Raw genomic sequence first — 22,234 nt, forward strand, 5'->3', positions numbered from 1 at the left:
CTGCGGCTGCACATGGCTGGAAGCGCGGCTGCTTTAGAGATAATCTGCCACGTGTGCGAACAGTGGGCTTGCTGGGATGAAGTGGCATCACGTAAGCTGTCTTTTCGCGCGTTTAGTATTGGAGGTTGTGCAATCTCGATCTGAAGTGAAGGCGCTAAAACGACGGTGGACGAAGAACACACACACACACAGGGCTTAAAAAACACGCCCTACTATCCATCCTAACGTTGTAATCTCGAGTTCCGGCACGGTGTAAGAATAGGCTAGGTGCGCGAACGGCGGCCGCTAAAGATAGAGCGGCAGTGTCCCAACACTGCTGCATGATTTGGTCACTCTCCGACAGATGGTGTGATAATGTCACAGGCTTACATTGGCTATGTTAGCGCTACTCGCTCCTATCTCAATGTGACTCGGCATTTCTTTTTCAGGTGTCAGGCGTGCACATGTGAGTGTGATGGGCAGGAAGTGTTTTGTTCCCCGCTGCAGAACGGGTTACAAAGGCTGTACAGGGAAATTGTCTCTCTTTTCTCCACCGGAAGACGAAGAACGCTTGAACCTTTGGCGTCGAGCTATCCCAAAGAAGCATCGAGCCCTTCAGCCGAATGATCACGTCTGCGAAAAACACTTCCGAGCCTCATCTTGTGTCCAAAACCTGGAGAGCGCACTAGAAAGGACACGTCTTGGTGAATGCTCTGCGAAAGGCATCACTGGCGAATCAGAAGTCAAGTCAGAAGGACACCTTAAGCAACACAAAGAGAAGCTAGAGAACACAAAGAGAACCATCATTAGTTGCTGCTGAAGAGGAAGTTGACCGTGTGTTCGACAAATTGCATGAAGCAATGGCAGCTGCACATTGCATAATTTATTATTTAGCTGGTTTTATATGCCGCAAGTACTTCAAAAGCACAACATGTGCAAAATGCCGTGAAGGGTTATTGGAAGAACGTGCACTTCATCATCAGCCGGAAAGCAGCCTTGTTCTGTGTAAAACCAGGGGAGGCCTTTAGCACCCGAAGCGAAGTCTTTTTCAGTTGCTTCATGCAACACAGATAGAATTCCGCAAGCATGCAGCTCTCAGAAATGCCTATGAATTAACATTGGACAACATGCTTGATAAGTACAAGTTTCAGTTCTCCTGTGCCGATAATAAAGAACAAGTTATGGCTGGCGCGCTACACAGTTATGTAGCCATGAGAATGAGGCAGCTCTGCAAACAACAGAAATTTGAGGCAAAAAATAAGTCGCAGGAGCTGCGAAAGCTGTCGAAGCTTCAGTAGGTGAACACTCCATGTTTAATTTGCTGCATTAAATGATGGGCATAATGACTTACCCGTGTGCGCGAAATGTGTGCCAGTGTCCAGTTTGCTTACGGAACATTAATGCTTGTACGAATAATTCAGTTTATGACATGCTCTCTGTACATGTCAAATAAATGTCAATCTGCACAAAACTTTACTGCTTTTGCGTCCCTGGTTTTTAGATGACAGTCGTCCATATGATGGACTCAAGCGGAGCAAATGCCGACAAACCAAGGCTAGTCCATTCTGTACCCTAACATTTCAACCACCTCTACCAGAACGTTCAACTTCGGTTATTAAAAAATGCGGCCTTCGAATAGCCACATTGGAAAGTTGTTTTGCAGCGCATTACAATTTAACTGCGAGCTCACATAGGTTACAGTACATGTAAAACTAGTTTTCGTGCAGATGTTTAATCTAGTTTAATGTAAGAAGCGAATTTGAACGTTTTATTGACATTTTTCACATCCGTAATAACTCTTGCCCAGCTTCTCTGGTTCAAAACCAAGGCCCTTGGCACCATCTGCCGAGGGTGACGCGATACATGCACAACCTTTTTCCGCCTGGACGACCTTCGTTCAGCCACCTGGCCTCTTCTTACACCGTGAGTTTCGGTGACCCATTTGGACGAGAGACAGACGAAGCAGTCCCTCCCCGCTGCCAGCACATTTAAGGGGGGACACTGCTCTTCAAATAATGTTCATGATGTTTTCCATCAATATTCATGAAACTTTCCATTCTTGTTAAGACTTTTGTGCTGATTTGAAATATGTAATTATTTTTCCAATAGGCCATTTAGTTCTGAAGATAAATGAAATTCATTGTTCATAATTTGCACGAACAATAGGGGAAGAAAATGCGCTACAAAATTCATATTGGCACATGCCTGGGTACTAGAAAACATAAGAAACACAATGGTGGGAATACTATTTTGATACAGAAAAAAAGGAATACATTCACTTTTAATCAAAAGTACAGAAATAATTTTGCATTATTTTGCAGTGAAAGTGGCTAAAAGGCACCAGGAAAGTAGTCGCCCTGACCACGGCCACCCAATTGCGGCAAAAACATCGTTTGGCACCTTTCGCCGATTCCCGGTGGCTTGCATTGCGCGCGCGGCAAGGTTGTCGTTCACGCGGGTCGAGCTCCACGCAGATGCGATATCGCCGCAACACGCGCATGTGATAACCATCTTTATGGCGAGGCCAGATTACCGTTCGCTTTTGCCTCCTGCGACGCTGCCGCCACACACCTTGCACTTGACAAACGACATCAGTGCGTTCACGGAGTCCTACTGAGGATAGCGAAGCCTGCCTCAGCGTCGACTGGCGCGGCTGCAGCGCCGTCGGTGCGAGTGAGCAAATCCAACACCCGCTTTGTTGCTGGCGTTGACGCAAGAACTTTTTGAGCATTCATCTCCCTCTGCAAAAAATCTGCACGCTGCAACATTGCAGTGTCACGCCGAACGCGGCCGCTGTCCGTAACGATTTCACTCATTTGTGAGCTGGCTAGGCCTACTTTGGCATCGTCCGCGGCTTCGGCATCATTTGCGGTTGGCGGCGAGCTACTCTCAATGCTTTGAGAAGCAATGGAGCGCTTTTGAAAGTTATAAGCTGATCGCTTCCTTTTGCCGAACTTGTGCCTCGTGGTGAACTTCCCCGGTGGACTGGACATCGTTGGGCGTGTGCCAACAAACCTACAAGACGCGCCGTCGCGTCGCCTGCGGAGTGGAGCAGACGATGGGAACCTCGCGCAGCCAACCACAGCACGCGTTTTTGGTCATGTGCGCTAGTCAACGAATCGGATCGCGCATTCGGGCTTTCAACGAATTTCAACGTCACTGGCGTACCGACGGAGTCACTTTTGGCGGGAAATTAAAGAAGGAAGGCTCCTCTTTCCAACGAGACCAAGATGGCCGCGATCGCGCGCATAGAAAAAGAGCTACGCGCCGCGATAAAAAGGGCTGTTCTTGCGCGGAATTCAGCTCACAGTGATGTTATAACTTGATATTGCAGAGGAAATACTCTTCCCCGAGATTTGAAACTTGGTGAATTAAAGGAATATTAGGTGTACAATTCGAAAATTTCATTTTCAAAAAATCGATTTTTTTCGCGATTTTTTCGCCGCAAAGACCCGCGTCCCCCCTTAATAATAGCGTCGTTCCAACGCAGCCAAGGCTATCAGCCGTGGCAGTGGAGTGTACGCGAAAGTGTGGCTGGCTTCGCCTAATTCGTGCCGCCAATGTGAAGATATCGTCGACATGGTATGAAGCTGTACCATTGATCGCATACTCCTAAATTAATCAAAATGAACTGTTTTCTCATTCAAGCTTGCTTTTTTTGATTGCCCAATAATTCTGAAAATTCAGCGGCCCTTTTCTGTGTAAGGAAAATTGATCGACGACTGTACTTGTTTGCATAAAAGGTTGAATATCAACACAGCAAAATTTGGATATAACAAAGCAAAATGCCGATTTTCCCAACTTCATTATATCGAGGTTTAACTGTAGCAATTCGTTGAATAAAGGTGCCATTTCTTTTTCAACTCATCTCTTGTTACATACTTAGTAAATTGAGCAGGTTAGGACCGCGAGAAAGGGAGTAGAAGTTAGAAAAACAGAGCAGCGAGGATGTGTCAATGAGTTTCCACTGTACAAAAGTAAATTCAGCAGATTAGGACCTCGGAAAAGCGCGTAGAAGTTAGAAAAACAAAGCAGCGACGATGTGTCAATGAATTTTCACTGTACAAAAGCCAGGCTACCCACTTGAGTGGTGAGAGCAGGTCATTGATGTCGATGTACTCCGAGCCAGTGTCGTGCTCGCCCTTACGTCGGCGGGGGGTGCCATCTTCACCCTTGACCCTCTCCAGGTCCCCACCAGATGTTGACAGCACAGCGGCAAACTCCTCGGGCTGCCAGAGGGCCTCTGCAGTGGGCAGGATCTCTGGGCCAGCCACGGCTGGTGCACGGTACGGCACATATTCGGCAGCAACCACATACTCCTCTGCAAACCATTAGTGCAGCAATAGTAAGCACATAGACTTGCCATGACTTCCAGCTCGCACAAGATTGGCCATTGCAAGGCATCTCGTGTGCACATTTTAGCTCAGTAATTGCCATAATTAACAAATTGGATTGCCAATTTAACAATACCTCCCCATTCTATTTGAGCAAGTAATTACCTACAAGGTAAAGAAACCTCTGCAAGTCCATGCCTATGAACCCATCATCGAGGTTCCTCAACAATGTCTTCATTTATTGCCATGTTTGACATTTCAACTTAAGCGGAAACGTGGGTGGGTCCTAAAATATTTTTTTCTTATTTTTGGGTGAATCTGTAACAAACTCCACTGCCTGGGGTAATTTTTCGTGCTGATTTCAGATCTGTAATTAGATTTTTGATAGCTGTAGCAGTTCAAAAAATATTGAGGTCTGAAGTCAAATTAATTCAAACTCATTACGGGGCTTTTTGATGATTCCGTCTTGCTAAACCAAAAATTAAATGCATGACACCATTGCTAAAGACATACTGTAGGGGGTGATGCTATTTTTATTCCTTTGGAAACATTTTACGGACACGAAAAAATTTTGCATTTCTTATGAACATGTTTTTCTAATTAGCAACGAGTACTATAGCTGAATGTAATTTTCGTGACGGTGCAAGAGTAATATAAATAGCATCACCCCCCAGATCATCTTAATACGAATAAAATTATACCACACTTGTCATTTTTGGCCAAAAACAACCCAGACAAAACACCTGTAAGGCTGAGTACGGTGCGCAAAAACATCGAACTGAAATAAACGCATTTAAAGTTTCAAACAAATGTAGTTGTCGCTGAAGTGAATCTACGCCAATACAAATGGCACCGTTTTGAAGCTCTATGTTTTGTTAGAATGGCCATACCAAAATGTGTGACTGCACACTCTCAAAATAATAGCACAGTGGCCACTGAACTAGCACAAGAAACTTCATTAGGCACCCTTCTCTACAAAGAGCATGGTGCCTGGGTTTCAAACTGAGGTGCACAACTCTGTATGGGCATGAATATAGTTCCACTGTTGTACCTGCAGGCTGCCTGATTGACAGCAGTCTCCAAAACAATCAGTGAGGCATTTTTTTTTTTTTTCATTTTGTAGAATTGATTAAGTTACTGAATGAAGACTCTGAGTGTAAGTAGCATTCCAAGTCATCTTCACCTAACAATGGCTTTGGAACTTAGAATCAGAAATTCAGTGATAGATATGCAGATGCTAGGTGCTTTCCAGAATTGTACTTTTGCATGATGTCTTGATCACATCTGCAGCCAGATGTGCCAGCCCAAGGGTCCTAGTGAACAGAGCTCATGATGAGTTATTTTTTATGAAAGGGGAGGAGTGGCATGATAGATATTGTTACGAGTTATCGTGACAATATAATAATAGAGTGAACGCACGATATGCTTGGTTGCGGGTCTGACGTGCCGACGTACGAAATGCCTAGCCTCAGATACAAGGAGTCGATGCTCATTGTGTTTAGCCATGCAGTCCGAAGAGTCGACACTCGGTGCGCTTATTCGCGCAGTCCGAGGTGCAGAAACGTGAAATGCCTAGACGTGGGCTCGAGGAGTCGACACTCGACACGCGAAATTCTTAGCCACGGGATCGAGGAATCGACACTCGATGCGCTTATTCGCGCCGTCGGAGGAGCCGATGCACAAAATGATTAGGTGAGGGTCCGAGAAGTCCGTCCGCGATGTGCATGATCGCCGAGTCGGAGACTCCCTATGCACGAAATGTTTAGCCGCTTGTTCGAGGATAGCGTGTGCGATGTGCTTCGCTACAAATTCCGAGGCACCGAGTGCTGAAAGGCTTAGCCGCATGTCCAAGGATTCCGCGCGTAAATCTTGGTCGCGAAGTCCGCATCGCCGATGCTCGGAATGCTTAGCCACGAGTCTGAAACATCCACAAGTGTAGGAATCGGCCACGCTACTGCGATGTCTGCGTAGCGCCCGTTTTGACACATCAAGATTACGGCCAGTGGAGACTTCCAGATTTACGAGGTGAAAAGAGCCAAGCAGACGATGCAAGCACCGGATCAATGGCAAGCCGCGCTGGAGTCATCTGGCGGGCGCAGCCAATCGCTGACTCCGGCACGACCTTCAATCATTTGCTTTTTGTGTGCTTGTTTCTGTATAGAGGAGGTAGCTGAAGCGGCAAATTTGAAGACTGAGAAATGCGCTTTCTTTCCAACGAGACCAAGATGGCGGCGCTCAATTGCGCCATTCCGGAGATGTTGTGGCTTGAAAAATGCTGTTCTTTCTTTATTTCCGCTAAATTTTTTGCCACCTTGGCTGATGAAATAAATTTTTTAGAGCACTTCTATGTGGTTTGCAGTGATGATATTTCAGAATCAGACAGAAAAAGAGCAATAGAAATTGAAAATGTGATTTTTTAAAATTCGATTTTTCGGCGATTTCTCAAGATACGAAAGACACATCCCCCCTTAAAAAATAGATTTTGTTACCATTTATCACGTTGCGAAAGCTGCGTCTCCCCTTAAGGGGGCACGCGGGTTTAACATCGCGAAAAATGGCAAAAAAACAATGATTTTTTGAAAATCACATTTTCAGTTTCTATAAGTCTTTTTCTATCCGATTCCAAAATATCATCCATATAAACCACGTAGAAGTTTGTTTTATCAGCCAAGGTGGCGAAATGTTTCGCAGAAATCAAGAAATAACAGCGTTTTCAAGCCACAATATCTCCGAAACGGCACGCCCGAGCGCCGTCATCTCGGTCTCGTTGGAAAGCACATTTCTCCGTCTTCGAATTTGCCGCTTCAGCGATGTCCTCCATACAGTAACAAGTGCACTAAAAGTAAATGATTGAAGGTTGTGCCGGAGCCTGCAATTGGCCACGCCCCCCATGTGACTCCAGGGCGGTTCGCCATTGGTCCGGCGCTCGCGTCGTCTGCTCGGCTCTTTGCACCTCGCAAGTCTGAACGTCTCCACTCGCCGTAATCTCGACGTGTCAAAACGGGCGCTACGCAGACATCGCAGTAGCGTGGCCGATTACTATGCTTGTGGACGTTTCAGACTTGCGGCTAAGCATTCCAAGCATCGGCGACGCGGACTTCGCAACCTAGAATCACGCGCGGAATCCTCGGTCATGCGGCTAAGCCTATTAGCACTCGGTGTTTCGGAATTCGGGACTAAGCACATCGCGCACGCAATCCTCGGACACACGGCTAAACATTTTGCGCATAGGGAGTCTCCGACTCGGCGATCATGCACATTGTGCGCGGACTTCTCAGACCCTCACCTAATCATTTTGTGCATCGGCGCGAACTGCGCGAACAAGAGCATCGAGTGTTGACTCCTCGAGCCCGTGTCTTGGCATTTCACCCGTGGGCACCTCCGACTGCGCAAATAAGCGCATTGAGTGTCGACTCCTCGAGCCCGCGTCTAGGCATTTCGCGCGTCGGCACCTCGGATCCGCAACCAAGCATATTGCGCATTCACTTTATGATGATATTGTCACGATAGCTCGTAACAATAATTATCATACCCCCCCCCCCCCCTTCATTAAGAGAACCTCATCATGAGCTCAGTTCCCTAGGCCCCTTGGGCTGGCACAACATCTGGATGCAGAAGTGATCGAGGCATCATACAAAAGTACAATTCTGGATGGCACCTAGCAGCTGCATATCTATAACTGGCTCTCTGATCCTAAGTTCCAAAGCCATTGTTAGGTGAAGATGACTTGGAAGGCTACTTACACTCAGAGCCTTCATTCAGTAACATGGTCAATTCTACAAAATGAAAAAAAAAAATGCCTCACCGATTGTTTTGGAGACTGCTATCAACCAGGCAGCCTGCAGGTGCAACACAGGAACTATATTCATGCCCACACAGAGTTCTGCACCTCAGTTTGAAACCCAGGCACCATGCTCTTCGTAGAGAATGGTGCCTAATGAAGTTTCTTGTGCTAGTTCAGTGGCCAGTGTGCTATTATTTTGAGAGTGTGCAGTCACACATTTAGTATGGCCATTCTTACAAAACATAGAGCTTCAAAAGGTGCCATTTGTATTGCTGTAGATTCACTTCAGCGAAAGCTACATTTGTTTGAAACTAAATGCGTTTATTTCAGTTCGATGTTTTTGCACAGCGTACTCAGCCTTACAGGTGTTTTGTCTGGGTTGTTTTTGGCCAAAAATGACAAGTGTGGTACAATTTTATTCGTATTAAGATGATCTGGGGGGTGATGCTATTCTTATTACTCTTGCACCGTCATGAATATTACATTCAGGTAAAGTACTCGCTGCTAATTTGAAAAAAATGTTCATAATAAATGCAAAATTGTTTTCTTGTCTGTAAAATGCTTCCAAATGAATAAAAATAGCATCACCCCCTACAGTAGGTCTTTAGCAATGGTGTCATGCATTTAGCTTTCGGTTTAGCAAGAAGGAATCGTCGAAAAGCCCCGTAATGAGTTTGAAATTAATTTGACTTCAGACCTCAATATTTTTTGAACTGCTACAGCTATCAGAAATCTAATTACAGATCTGAAATCAGCACGAAAAATTACCCCAGACAGTGGAGTTTGTTAAAGATTCACCCAAAAATAAGAAAATAATTTTTAGGACCCACGTCCCCCCTTAAAACACTTTCATTGCCATCCAATTTGACGGACCTTGTGACAGATAAAAATAGGCAAGTGAAACACGTGTGGCGTCGTCACTGATCGTAACACAAAGTTTGAGGAGGCATGAGTCAGTGCAGACACAACGCAACAGCCACAAAACAACAACAAACATATGCTGCGCTCCTTCTGCACAGCACATGGCACAACTTACGCTTGCACACTGTGGGCTCAAGTTCCTCCTTCACAGCAATAGTCGGGGCCTTGGAACGCCGCTCCAAAACCTGGACCAAGAGACACAATGTTCAAAGTATGCCACCCAACTATACGGTGAAGACTGATAATTTGGCCCCGATATTTTTTAAATGTGAAGTTGTTGTACTGGTCATTACACTTTGCTAGTATTTCACATCGCTTGCCGAGAGAAAGCTCTAAGATATTTTTTAAAAGCATAATGGGATAAAAAATGTTCCCTCGCTTTCCGCTCTGTGTCGTCGACGAATATATCGAATAAGCTAGATTAATCGGGCTTATTCTCGGTTCTGCTACTGGTGCCATAAAGATAGTGAAAAGCCAACCAATATTTCATGCGCCAAACAATGGTTTATTAAAATTTTTGTACTTGATTTGTGCAAGTTTCATCGTGGACATCGTTGCCGCGAACGCTATTTCTGAGGTTTGTGACTTCACCGAATGCTTAATTATGACCACAATTTGGCAGCTGAGGTTGTGCAAACGTGAAACTTTACATCCTTGGTTTGCGTTTTGCGACGGCAAAAGCTTAGTCTTGCATGGTGTGGTCCTGCAGAAAATAGTGTAACCTGAGTGAAAATGAGAGTGACCATCACAGTTGCCATTTCATGAAATTAAGCAGGTCGTTGGTCGGTGTGCAGTGCACATTATCATGCCGGTAACCAGGTGTGGTGCATGTACAAAATATATTTAGAACGTCACATGCCCGGCATTCGCCCATTAAGGGTGGACACTGCTATATAAATATTCTTCTTTATTTTCCCATCCATACTAATCAAACTCGTCCGTCTTATTGATATTTCTGCACTGACTTCAAATATGTACTTAGTTTTGGTGTAGCTCAATTAGTTCTTAAAGTAATTAACATTTAATTCCTTTTGTTTGCGGCTTCAATTAAAAAAAAAAATTATTTGTAAGGCATGGATAGATAGCAAAGGATTGAAGTATACAAACATTTTTTTGATGTGACCGTTAATAGATACTTTACAGCCCTTTGAATGTAAGCCCACAAAATGTGGCACCCACGTGGCACAATATGTAGCAAAATAATTAATTTCTGAAATGAAAGGCCAGAAATCAGATTGTTATCTTTCATAGAGTACCACATTAGACTTCATTCTGCAAAAAGAATTTCAGTTCTGTTCTAGGAGTTGAGATATCGAGGACTCAAAATTGCATGGAGCCAACAATTCGTGTTTTGAGAAAAATGCAAAAAATAAACAGCACAAAATTTAATTAATATTAAAAAATGTTTTGCACATATTTACACACATACATTCCTAATAACCACCAGGAATGTAGTCTAATCGCCTGCTGCTGTTTAAATGTCTCTTCAGTGCCCCTTCAACACTCTGGGCCAAGGAATGACTCCGAGCACATTCTTTTTCTTTGCGTTTCTCCTTTGCAGCCATCTGTTTGTTGCCCATTGGGCTGGGATTTGGGCTGAGCTCGTTCAGAATTGCTGCCGATGTCCTCCTGTTGCCTGCGTTGAATCGCATCACTGCCTCTGCCACAGCAGCTTCTACAGGAAATAGTGATGCATGGCATTGCTTTGGTGCAAATGACCAGATTACGGAATGTAAACTCCCATTATTGTTCCGAGTTTTACCTCTCAGGCACCGCTCAAGAAGCTTCCTTTCCGAAAGGCGCTCATAAATTGGAAGCAATGCTTTGCACACATGAGGTGGCAAGTTATACCGGTGTGTGGGAGTAGGCTCGCCTCGGGCTGCTGCTGCATTCTGCCGACACCAAGAATCTGGGCCTGTTGGGCACAGACTGTGATTAGCGACTTTATCATTAGAAGTAATGTGGTAATGTGTTGCCATCACAGCCTTGTGATTTGTCTCTACATCTCCTTTGTGCGATTTCAGCGCCCAATCACAGTAAGAGCTCAACTTTGTTGTGAGGTCACCCGTGAGCCTTCCTCTGCCACCAAGGTTCTCTGTCCGCTTGTGTTTCATGATCAAGTTGCGCAGGGTTGTGCCCATACGCTTTTGCATGTGGTTAACACACTCTTCTTTTTCAGTTTTTATGTAACCGTAGCCATCCCCCTCTTGCAAAGCAAGAAAATTGCGGCTGTCGCCATCAGATAGCACTGTCGTGTAGCAAACACCATTTTTTTTTTCAGGGACCACTCGAAAAGTAGAAGGCCAGCTTGCACCTCCATTTCTCCAGCCTTCTTGTTTGTGTTCTTCTGGCATAAATGGCTAGCCCTCCAAGCCGTGTACATTGGGTCATCTTTCTTTTGTCCCCGCTCGCAGCCAGCACAAAAAGTGCTTAAAACAATATAGTCAAGCACGAGCCCCGAGAAAAGTTCGACAACTGCACCTACCCCTATATGGGATGAGTGTCCACGTGTCATCCACAAACCATCAAAAGATACGGCGATGTTGTCAGCGTATCCCGAGTTCAGCACACTGCATAGTTGATGAACCGACTGTGCACTTTGAGTCATCACTTCTTCGACCGCACGAATTGCTGCAGGGGTCAAATTTCTTATCACGTAGTTCTGCCACGCCTTGTTGTGGAAACCGCGATTGGAAATGTTCATCACCGAAAAAATATCATTAAGTGCTGTCTGCTGGTTCGCAGTGCACTGCATAGCACGCACTGCCAAAACATTTACAACGAATGGGTTCACCGTCTGATCGCCGCTTACGCGCGGCGAGCTCCATGCGGACGCAATGTCTCCGCAGTTGGAACATGAGAGTGTTAAGTTTTACAGCAAGGCCGTATTCTCGCTCACTTTTCTTGAACTCTATGTTGCCGCTATCACATACTGTGCACTTTGCAAACCTCAAAAGCTGGTTTTCGGATCCAAATTGACAATCGTGAATGCCGTCTTGTCAAGTGCACTGTCGACCACGCCGCTGTCTCGGTTAAAACAATCCAATTACGACTTCGTCGCTGCCGTTGACGCGAGTTCCACGAGCTTTTCCTCGGGTCGAATCCTGTTCTGCGCCACATCAGAAGGCTGCAGCATTACCGTGTCATGGCGGACGCGGATGCTGTCGGATTCGCGAGCTGGCGCACACGCTGGACCCATGCCAACTTCCACCCAATGTAGCCTCTACATCGCCCTCACCGCATCTTGGGGAAATGCGATGACCTTTAATATTACCAAACATCGATTTCTTCCGCTTTTTGCCGAATTCAGTGTATGAAACTTTCTCGCTAACCCGGGCATTGTTGCGTTTCTCCGTCGCTGCACGCAGTTTTTCAAAATGGCAACTCAGTGCGACGGCGGCGCGCGGGCTGGCTCGCTTAGCAGACAACACCAGCCAGCTCCGCCAATTGGGTGACGTGGTCTTCTCACATGGGCTTGTTCAACCAATAGGAAACAAATAATGATCTTTTCTTTACTCATATATTTTGCACCATCTAATGGGCGAAAGTGAGCAGCGGTGGCGGGAAACTTAAGCAGGAAGGCGGCTCTTTCAAACGAGACCGAGATGGTGGCGATAGGCACCGTGAAACGGCAGCTGCGCGATGGGAACAAAGGGCCGTGTTGGGGTTCATTTCGGCTGTAATTCAGCTGGAACTCATGGCACAAATTATTATTTCGCCTAAAATACTGATTCTAGAAACAAGAATCTTGGCAGATAGGTAGAAAAATAGTTGCAGATTTCGAAAATAACACTTCCAAAATATCGATTTTTTTCCGTGATTTTTTCATTTTTAAGACCCGTGTCCCCCCTTAATCGAACGCAGATGTACCAACAGGGCACCACACCAAGTGTACAACGAAGCTGGTTAGCTAAACAGCGAGCACACTGTACGACCTTATAAATTCAGTGCAGCTTTCCTTCCCGACTGCACCATGAAATGAGCGCCTGCTCAAATCATCTTCAACTGGTCCGCATATTTGCTAGTAGATCAAAGAAATCTCTTGAAGAGAGTGCAAATATCAAATATCACCGAATCGAATCAAATAATGAACACGTGAATAATGCAATTGGCGAATTGAGTATCTACACCGCGATTTTTCAACTATTCGGTACATTAGATGCACACACCCCCGCCCAGTGCCAGCTGTCAGATGTGCTGCAGAGCCCCTCAAGCTGAACGCCGCCCAAGCGAGCGTTTCATTGCATCTTTGGCGCAACATGAGCACTGAGGAGCACGCCGTGGACAAGTCCCCCCCCGCCTTTGTCTCATGCGGTGGTCTGTCACTGTAAGCACTACCCAAGATTGGTCTGGTGTGGGGATCACACATGCAGCACCTAAACGCCGCAATTCACAGAACGGCACCGCATCGGCCTGGGCAGCCCCTGTTCGTACAAGGGTTGACAAAACCAATCGAAACAATAACTCAACGCGGCCAGAAGGAATGGCAACAAAAGCATTTTGTCAAGTGCGAAAGCATGTGAAAAGATCAGGCTAATTAGCTGTCGATAGGCATGCAAATCGTGTTGGATATGCTGCGACAAACTGCACACTGCTTCAAATCCTATTAGTCTAACCCGCACATATGACCCTGCGACCAATCACCCGATGAGTCACCTGTATAATTGTACTAGTGGCAAGCATTACCCAGCAGATTTTTGTCACGGGCACACTGCCTAGGCCATTAGGCCTAATTGGCATCACCGACTAATGCTACGGTTTGGTGCAGAATTGATGTGGATATAATTGCTGCAGCCACATAATGCTCGGAAAGCCGAGAAACAGCCTTGCAAACTAAAGCAAGCGCACGGGACAAAGTTGTTCATAGTACGGCGGTCTCTCGTTCCCAACGCCGTTCATATACGCACATTGTTTCTCTCACTCCCTCTTATTTCTCTTTTCTAGCTTCATGCAAGCAGTCCAAAGACTAGATTTTGGTTGCCATGGTAGATGCGAAAGTGTCGCGGCCGATTGCACACACTTGAGCGGACGGTGGATAAAGGAAAAGGGGGGAGCAGGAGGGGCTGCACGAACTTGGCATAACCTTGCAGATTTCAGAATCTTCGACAGGTGGAAAATCACAACGAACCTAACAATGAAATGGCGCAGACTGTTGGCGAAGGCTACGCTCAGACCGGTGATCGAGTCACGTGATGCATGGTCCTTTCATGTCACACAGATTGAACTTGAGATAACCCACCTGCTGTGAACTTGGAATAACCCTTCTGTACTTTGGAGAAAATACTGGAAAGCCAAGATCAATAAAACACTGCCAAGAAACGCAGGTCCACTATTAAATTGAGAACCTCACTGGTATGCTGTACAAGAGAACATAACTATAGTTGGATACAACTTTAGAAAAATGGGAAGGCCCCGCCCAGATGACCAAAGCGCGACGTCCGATTGCCTCCGTGACTAAAACAATCCAGCTCAAAAAATCGTGCTTCTGTAAGGCGCAATTCTCGGTATAAATAAAGACTTTTGTATTTGATGGCTGGTTTAGTAGAGCTCTCATGTGCTACAGCGCATGCCGGATCGCAACAGAAAAATAACCCCATGCCTTCCACAACGCTGCTCGTCATCTGCTCTTTAGCTTCATTACAAGTGACAAAAGTAGAAAGAGCAGCTCTGCAAGGCTTTTGCACTTGTTTACATGTACACGGCACATTTACTACTCCTGTTCCGAGCTTCAAATGAATCAGTTGCTAGTGAACAGGTACTTACATAAAACAATGCATTTATCGCAACCATTACAAACTCAAGATGCTCGGTGTCAGCGAAAGCACAGTGTTCAAGGGGAGGAGGGAGGTCAAAGCTTCGCATATTTCGGGTGGCAAACTGTCAACGCACCCACGAAAGCGACCACGAAATGCGGAGAAAAGAAGACGCAGCACGAAGTATGACACATTGTGCACGCCGAGGTCGTGTGCACGATTTCTTTGACCGCAACGAGATGCCGATGGACGAGAAGACCACTAACGAGTTCTTGAAGCGTATATGGTGTGTTTGTGCCCTGGGATTTGCCTGACGGAAGGCCACTGCTATGGTGTGTCGACCGTGGAGGCAGATTCATCCCTGCTTCGGGCACACGACTACGTGCACGACTCGAGTTTCCTCGCGGCTGCATGGTGTCCACGACGGAAGCGGCCACCGGATCACGAACTGCTATTCGGCCCCTCCCCGTGCCGGCAGCAATGCAACCCCCCCTCCTTATTCCGGCGGCGCCCGCACCACGACCGACTCCCGCTGTGCTTGGGACAGTTTCCAAAGGAGGGCTGTGTTTCGACCCCGAGCCTTGCAGTTGGTTCCCTTTGTCCTATGCAGGCCATAAAAGTTCCCCGGCGCAGCATTCTGACTGACCGCCAGATCGGCCTGACGCCGCAGCGCGGTTTCAGGAAGTGCCGGCCACCGACAGCGGCTTTAGGACCACGGAGGCTGCCCGGACCCTCTCTCTCTCGACCTTGTTTCTTCCTTAAGGACTGTCTGGGGAATCTCGGGACTGAGGGGTGTCATTTAAGCACCTTGCAGCTGCTCTGTTGGTCTCTCTCCTGATAACGACAACATGTAAACATTGTATAAAGAATTCCTCGCCGAGAAAGCTCTCCTCGTCTCTGACTCAGCATGAAGTGGGGTCCAGACCTCCTGCCGGCCACACATACCTCGGCACTCGCAACAATGGATCTCCCATCACTGAAGCGGTGTACTGTGCATCAAGCACAGCAGCCAAGCATTCTCCCGTGACCTCTCAAATAAATAAGCACTTCATTTGGTAACATATTCCTTTCAATGGAAGCCCAATTCTGAAAAAGCAACGTCCTGCACAGATCGTGCTCAATATAAGAATTGGCATGGAAACGTGCTGAAATCTGAATGCAAATACAGTTATTAACCCTGAATAACTATGTGGGGTCCAAAATGCTCATTCGGGCACCCATTGTCCAGCTTCACCTGAAAAAGCAGTAGTCAACATGAAAGTGACAGCCACTCTTAGCAGCCTGCACGCTAAAGCACATTGTGCTTTGCGTGCAGTTGTGTTGCCCCTATTATTTTTTCCAGCCCGTTGAGATGAACAGTGCCAATGTCAGAAGGCCCAAAATACTCTATTGGACAGCCACCTACGAGCATGACGGGCCCTGTGATGAAATAACAGTCGTTGGGGCACGCTTCAAAGGCACCTTTAGCATCTGCACTTCAAAGTGAAGCCATGTCGTAGCCATAGTAGGTGAAACAGCAGTAGTGAATGCGAAATTGACCGCCACTTTTAGCAGTTCGCATGCAAAAGCACATTCATGTGGTTGCATTCATTTTGGCTACCTGGCCCAGGCAAGTAATGTGAATAAGAGGACAATTATCAAACATCATTAGCTTAGTGAGGCCCAAAACACTCATTCGGATAACTTAATACCAGTAGTCGAGGGCACGCTTCAAAGGCACCATTAGCAGTCTGCACGTCAAGCGCAGTCAAAGCGTTGCCACTATTGGTGAAATGGCAGCAATCAACGCGAAAATGACAGCCATTGTTGGCAGCTTGCATGCGAACACATATTCATGTGGTGGCATTGTTTACTTTATTTACCTGGCCCAGGCAAGTAATGTGAATAAGAGAACAATTATCAAACATCATTAGCATAGCGAGGCCCAAAATACTCATTCGGGTAACTATTAATAGCAGTAGTCGAGGGCACGCTTGAAAGGCACCATTTGCAGTCTGCACATCAAATCACAGTCATGCAGCAGCCATTGTTGTATTTGTTTATCTGACCGGGCAAGTAACACCAATGTAAGCACAATTATTCACCCTGAATAGCTCTGCTAGCATTGTTTGTACTAAAAAATGCTGAGTGAAGTTGAATGTGTTTTATTGAGGCAATTATTTAATTCACAAGCCATCGGCATATCGATGGACGGCCAAGTTCAGACAATGACATTTGTGAAGTAATAAATGGTGAAAGTTGCAAAAGTTCTCAGTGCACTGCTTTGCTGGGCTCCATTCACTGAAAAATGTCTTTGCAACGACGAAAGCATCAGACAGGAAATGACACCCCACCGCACAATGTTATTTGTGTTGAACATTTTTACCATCATATGTGATGGGCAGTGAAACCGTCTGTTTACTAAGACTGAATGCATGAAAAATGCAACAGCATAACAAGGTGTTGTTTCGCAATATGCAGCCTTTCATGTGCACTTCAGGCGAGCTGCCACATGCACTGACGCATAAACATGAACAGAGGTAAGAGACAAAGTTACTGTGCAACTGTCTGTTTACTAAGACTGAATACATGAAAAATGCAACAGCATAACAAGGTGTTGTTTCGCAATATGCAGCCTTTCAAGTGCACTTCAGGCGAGCTGCCACATGCACTGACGCATAAACATGAACAGAGGTAAGAGGCAAAGTTACTGTGCAACCCACATGACGCTTTTAAGAAAATGTATCTCTAAACCTCTCTGTTTTCATAGGCGATCAAAATTTGTCTTGAGCAAGTTGGTTAATCACATTGCAGCAACAACACAAAAAGCAAGAACAGAAAACACAGCGAGTAGGCAGATTGAGAAGACGAGGTAGACCAGTGAGAAAGGTTTTAATGAGATGGAAGAGGCCAGCCCTGCTGTGCACAGGAGTTAGTGCTTTGAATGAGATTGGTTAATGAAAATGTGCAAAGACTTTGCTGAAAGAAAACTAGCAAAAACAAATGCTCATATAAAATAAAAGGACAGAAATAAGAGTAAGCGCAAACACGCATGGAAGCAGGCACATATGCACAAACACGATAACTAAGAAAGGCTAAAATATTAAAAAATGTGGGATACAAAAAAAATTACAAGCGCAAGAAAACATACACACATATACAAACAAACGCGGGTAGAGGTATTATAGGAGCGGATTCACAAGCTGCTGTGCCTACGTTCTCGTATGTTCTTTTTTTTTTTTTAACCATTCTCTTAACACTGTCTTGGGAATTTTTAATTGCAACATATCACGAGAATCGAAAAGCAGCGCGAAGCTATGTTGTGGAAAACCATTTCGAGCGCTGGCAACACAACTTAATAATAATAATAATAATATTTGGGAGAGCATGTTGTTGGGCGAGTCGGTCGTACATACTTAAAGAAGGGAATTGCGCTAAAAAAGACACGTACGAGTAAGGACATGGACGGGCGCAAACTCGTGACTGATTTTATTCAGAAAGAACGTAAATATATACCTAGATTCTTATCCAATCATTGCCTAAGCGCACATGCCAAGAACGTTTTCTCTTTCTTATACAAATTGATGCTAGATTCGCTTACGCATTCATCACCTGACTTATCAATGTAAAAAGCCTCTGCGAGTTCACCTGCTACCTGGTTACGACTGCGCCTTAAGATTTTGGTTCTAGCCAGCAAAGGCTGGCATGCTTTATCAGGCGTAGCCAAAGGGCATGCGCCGCAATGTAAGGGCAAATTTGACCCTTTTTCGTTAACCATAGAAAGCTTGTGTTCCCTTAGTCGTTCATTTATACAACGGCCCGTCTGGCCAATGTAAACTTTTCCACATGTCAGGGGCCGTTGTATAAATGAACGACTAAGGGAACACAAGCTTTCTATGGTTAACGAAAAAGGGTCAAATTTGCCCTTACATTGCGGCGCATGCCCTTTGGCTACGCCTGATAAAGCATGCCAGCCTTTGCTGGCTAGAACCAAAATCTTAAGGTGCAGTCGTAACCAGGTAGCACGTGAACTCGCAGAGGCTTTTTACATTGATAAGTCAGGTGATGAATACGTAAGCGAATCTAGTATCAATTTGTATAAGAAAGAGAAAACGTTCTTGGCATGTGCGCTTAGGCAATGATTGGATAAGAATCTAGGTATATATTTACGTTCTTTCTGAATAAAATCAGTCGCGAGTTTGCGCCCGTCCATGTCCTTACTCGTCCGTGTCTTTTTTAGCGCAATTCTCTTCTTTAAGTAATATTTGGGGTTTTACGTGTAAAAACCACTTTCTGATTATGAGGCACGCCGTAGTGGAGGACTCCGGAAATTTTGACCACCTGGGGTTCTTTAACGTGCACCCAAATCTAAGCACACGGGTGTTTTCGCATTTCGCCCCCATCGAAATGCCGCCGCCGTGGCCGGGATTCGATCCCGTGACCTCGTGCTCAGCAGCCCAACACCATAGCCACTGAGCAACCACGGCGGGTACAACACAACTTATACATGACAGTGCCACAGCACGCATTCTACAGCTTGCGCGCGCGGCGAGCACTGGTGGAAAGCAATCAATCACAGTGCTACACAACGCTCGAACACCGCCGTTAGACGCTCTGCTATCTCACTGTTGATAACGATCGTTCATGCTAAGTTGACGGTGACAAATCTTTGCGTAGGAGGCTTCTTTTGCAAATATTTTCTGTTGAGACGCTCGTAGGTTTGTTTCATGTGCGCATGCTTTTCTCATTTCTCCTGAGAATGATTTTGCTCCATCACTTCACCCCGTCCGACGAGAAACGCAGCAACACAGTACACGAACACACTCGCCGCTGACAGTAGGCACCAGATTTTGGCAAATTTTTCTCGTCGTAACTTCACTCAGGAGCGAAATAAAAAAGACATGGAACAAACAGGCAGGATGTGTGTTTGCAGCGGTCGCCGTGGGATCCTGTTTTCAAGCAAAGCGTAGTGCAGCGTCAGCGATGCTCGCTGCAATGTTTCTTCGCCAGATCACGGCTTAGAATAAATGCACGCGGCACAAATGCCGCATCGCAAGTTCACAGTAATAGTTCCGGCATGATAGACAATCACAAACAATTTGGGAATTCACTGTGACGAGGCGTTGACGCGCACAGCTGACGCAACTTGGCCCATTTCGAAGCCCGGGCGGCTATCTTCTCCGACGGCGGGGTCACCGGCCGTCCGGCGCATGACGTCGGTCCAGAGTGCGTGCCCATTGGTGGGTGCTCGTGTGCATACGCCTCGGAGGAGAAAACGCCTCCTTTTTTCTAAAGTTGTATCCGACAATAATTCATTAGTTTTAAGGGAAAGGATCATTTCATTATATTCAGCACAAATCCTATTCATTCAAAAATATTTTCCAGAACTTCCTATACGTACTAGAACTGAGGTGCAACGAGTGCTGGCATACTAATTTGGTGTTCCCTTTAATAACAGCAGTCCATATTGTACATCTTAATTCCTAGGTACCTAAGTTACTGATAGCTTGATACATACCTGTTATGCAATGCTAGGAGACTACCGAACATGTGCAGTACCATGTTTTTGTCCAAAATTTGTAAGCATTAGATTTTGTGAAAAATTATCTGATATTTGATATAATATTTGGCTTTTCAATTCCCAATTCCATTTGATATTCAGTTCGAAATCTGCTATTCGTTAGTCGCACGCCCCTACCTTTAAGTCATGAAAGGAAAAATTGGCATCCACCCGCATGTAGCACAAAGCTACAAAGGAAACCCATACGGGTTTCTCAGACATAGGAGCCATAAGCTATATCACGATGGACAGACAATCTTTTGAAGACCAACTCAGTGGCAAAAAAATAATCAGGATGTGCGTACGGCAGTGAAAAAAAAGCCTGTCAGATGAAGGCGCACACAGCTGCACTGTGAAGGCCTTCACCGCTGTCAGACACGAGACGACAAGTATTACAGCTTCCGCACTGCTTTTTTTGTAAAATAGTAACATGATTTGCCGATTCATTCAGTAAACAAAAGCGTGTTGACGTAGTAAGCATTTGTTTATCGTTTTCTTGATACTCTCGACAATTTGGACACTCAGTAAACTCGGAAATTTTTTTTCAGTCTCACAAAATCTGAATTAACAAGGTTTTACTGTACTTCGTGCACGTCATCTACCCATCCCCATCGAGCAGCAGCTAGGACGCAGCAACGAAAGAAACTTGGTACATCCAGACAGATCTTGACATGTCAGCTTTGAAACAAGCCAAGTGAACACCTCGCTGCTGCCAAAGTCTGTGCCAGTGATTCATATTCACGTCAGCCAACGGGAACACTCCCAGCACGCCACACAGCTGCATTGACAAACTGCGATGCTACTTTTTCCGCCTCGTGCTCCCTTTTGTTTCTTATATCTCTGTATGGAGAAATACACTTCTGTGGCTAACCGATTCTCTGATTTCTCATGTTTGTAGTGATACCAAGATGGCAGCGCTGCGTCAATGGAAAAACCGCGCTCACGCAACCAGCAGTGTGATAGCACCTCCTGAAGCCCGATTTTCCCCATTTTGAAGAAGACACTTAAAAATATTCAGTTTTCTACAGTTCTGCTGCATATTTCTTCGAAATATTTTGCCACGAGATAAAAATTTGACAGGATTGTGAGTGTCTCCTTAATTTCACAATTTCTTTAGCATCTTTGGATGCTACAAATATTTGTGTTGTCCCGAGAGATTTGTACCAACGACACTCTACTGTACATGGTAGCTTCCACAGCGACTGCTATGGCCACGTTGGAAAGCACGCAGTGCGCGTGGAGCTGTGAAATTTACGTAGTCAAACAAAGTTGAAACTAAGTGTGCATTAGTAAAAACACGCTGAAGAAACCTTAATGATGTAGGTACATTTGAGGTACTGTAGAAAAATTTCAAAGCGCTACAACAGCTTTTTAAAACGCTCCTTTGAGCAATTGATGCAGTCAAGCACCGATTATCGAGATGCGTTTGCGGCACCAGCATACCCCCATAGAGTCAGTGTATAAGAATGTCTGAAATTTCGGACACAAAATACCTTCACTGTCTGATTTTCCAGACTTTTTGCCATGACTGCAGGTACAAAACAGCATTGATCGAATCTGGCTTATAGCCCACGAAAGGACGAGGTACACACAGGTGCTGACTTACAACAGTGTTTGAGTAAGACAACCACATGTAGACATATATGTCACAATGACACGTCCAAAACACTGTGTTATTAAGCGAAGCCACTACTACCGCCATCTTGCCACCTCAAACCAGCGCTCTTGCACGCAGCGCCACTGGCAGCTGTAGCCGCCACCGTGGCAACACTAGGCCTAGCTCCTTCGAAGTTCACAACCAAGCTTCTTGCTGTTCGGCACCATGTTTTTTATTGAAACACTTCACCGCTGTTAAAAATGGCACTGACTTCGCCTTTGTAATCCTCTCGGATGGCTTCAAGGCTCGAAAAGCACGGAATGCCAG

At 45.6% G+C, this 22,234-nt stretch overlaps 1 protein-coding gene across 1 annotated transcript in view; it reads right to left on the reverse strand.

The window, feature by feature from the left end:
• Positions 1–22,234, reverse strand: part of LOC142560961 (myb-related protein B-like) — a 315,010-nt gene that overhangs the window by 194,356 nt on the left and 98,420 nt on the right. The window contains exons 6-7 of the mRNA XM_075673395.1: positions 9,134–9,203; positions 4,063–4,300 (exon numbers count right to left, since the gene is read on the reverse strand). Of these exons, the coding sequence (XP_075529510.1) occupies positions 4,063–4,300; positions 9,134–9,203 (308 nt within the window). The remainder of the gene's footprint in view (positions 1–4,062; positions 4,301–9,133; positions 9,204–22,234) is intronic.

The sequence above is a fragment of the Dermacentor variabilis genome, chromosome 10 (assembly GCF_050947875.1).
Source record: "Dermacentor variabilis isolate Ectoservices chromosome 10, ASM5094787v1, whole genome shotgun sequence".
Classification (NCBI taxonomy): domain Eukaryota; kingdom Metazoa; phylum Arthropoda; class Arachnida; order Ixodida; family Ixodidae; genus Dermacentor; species Dermacentor variabilis.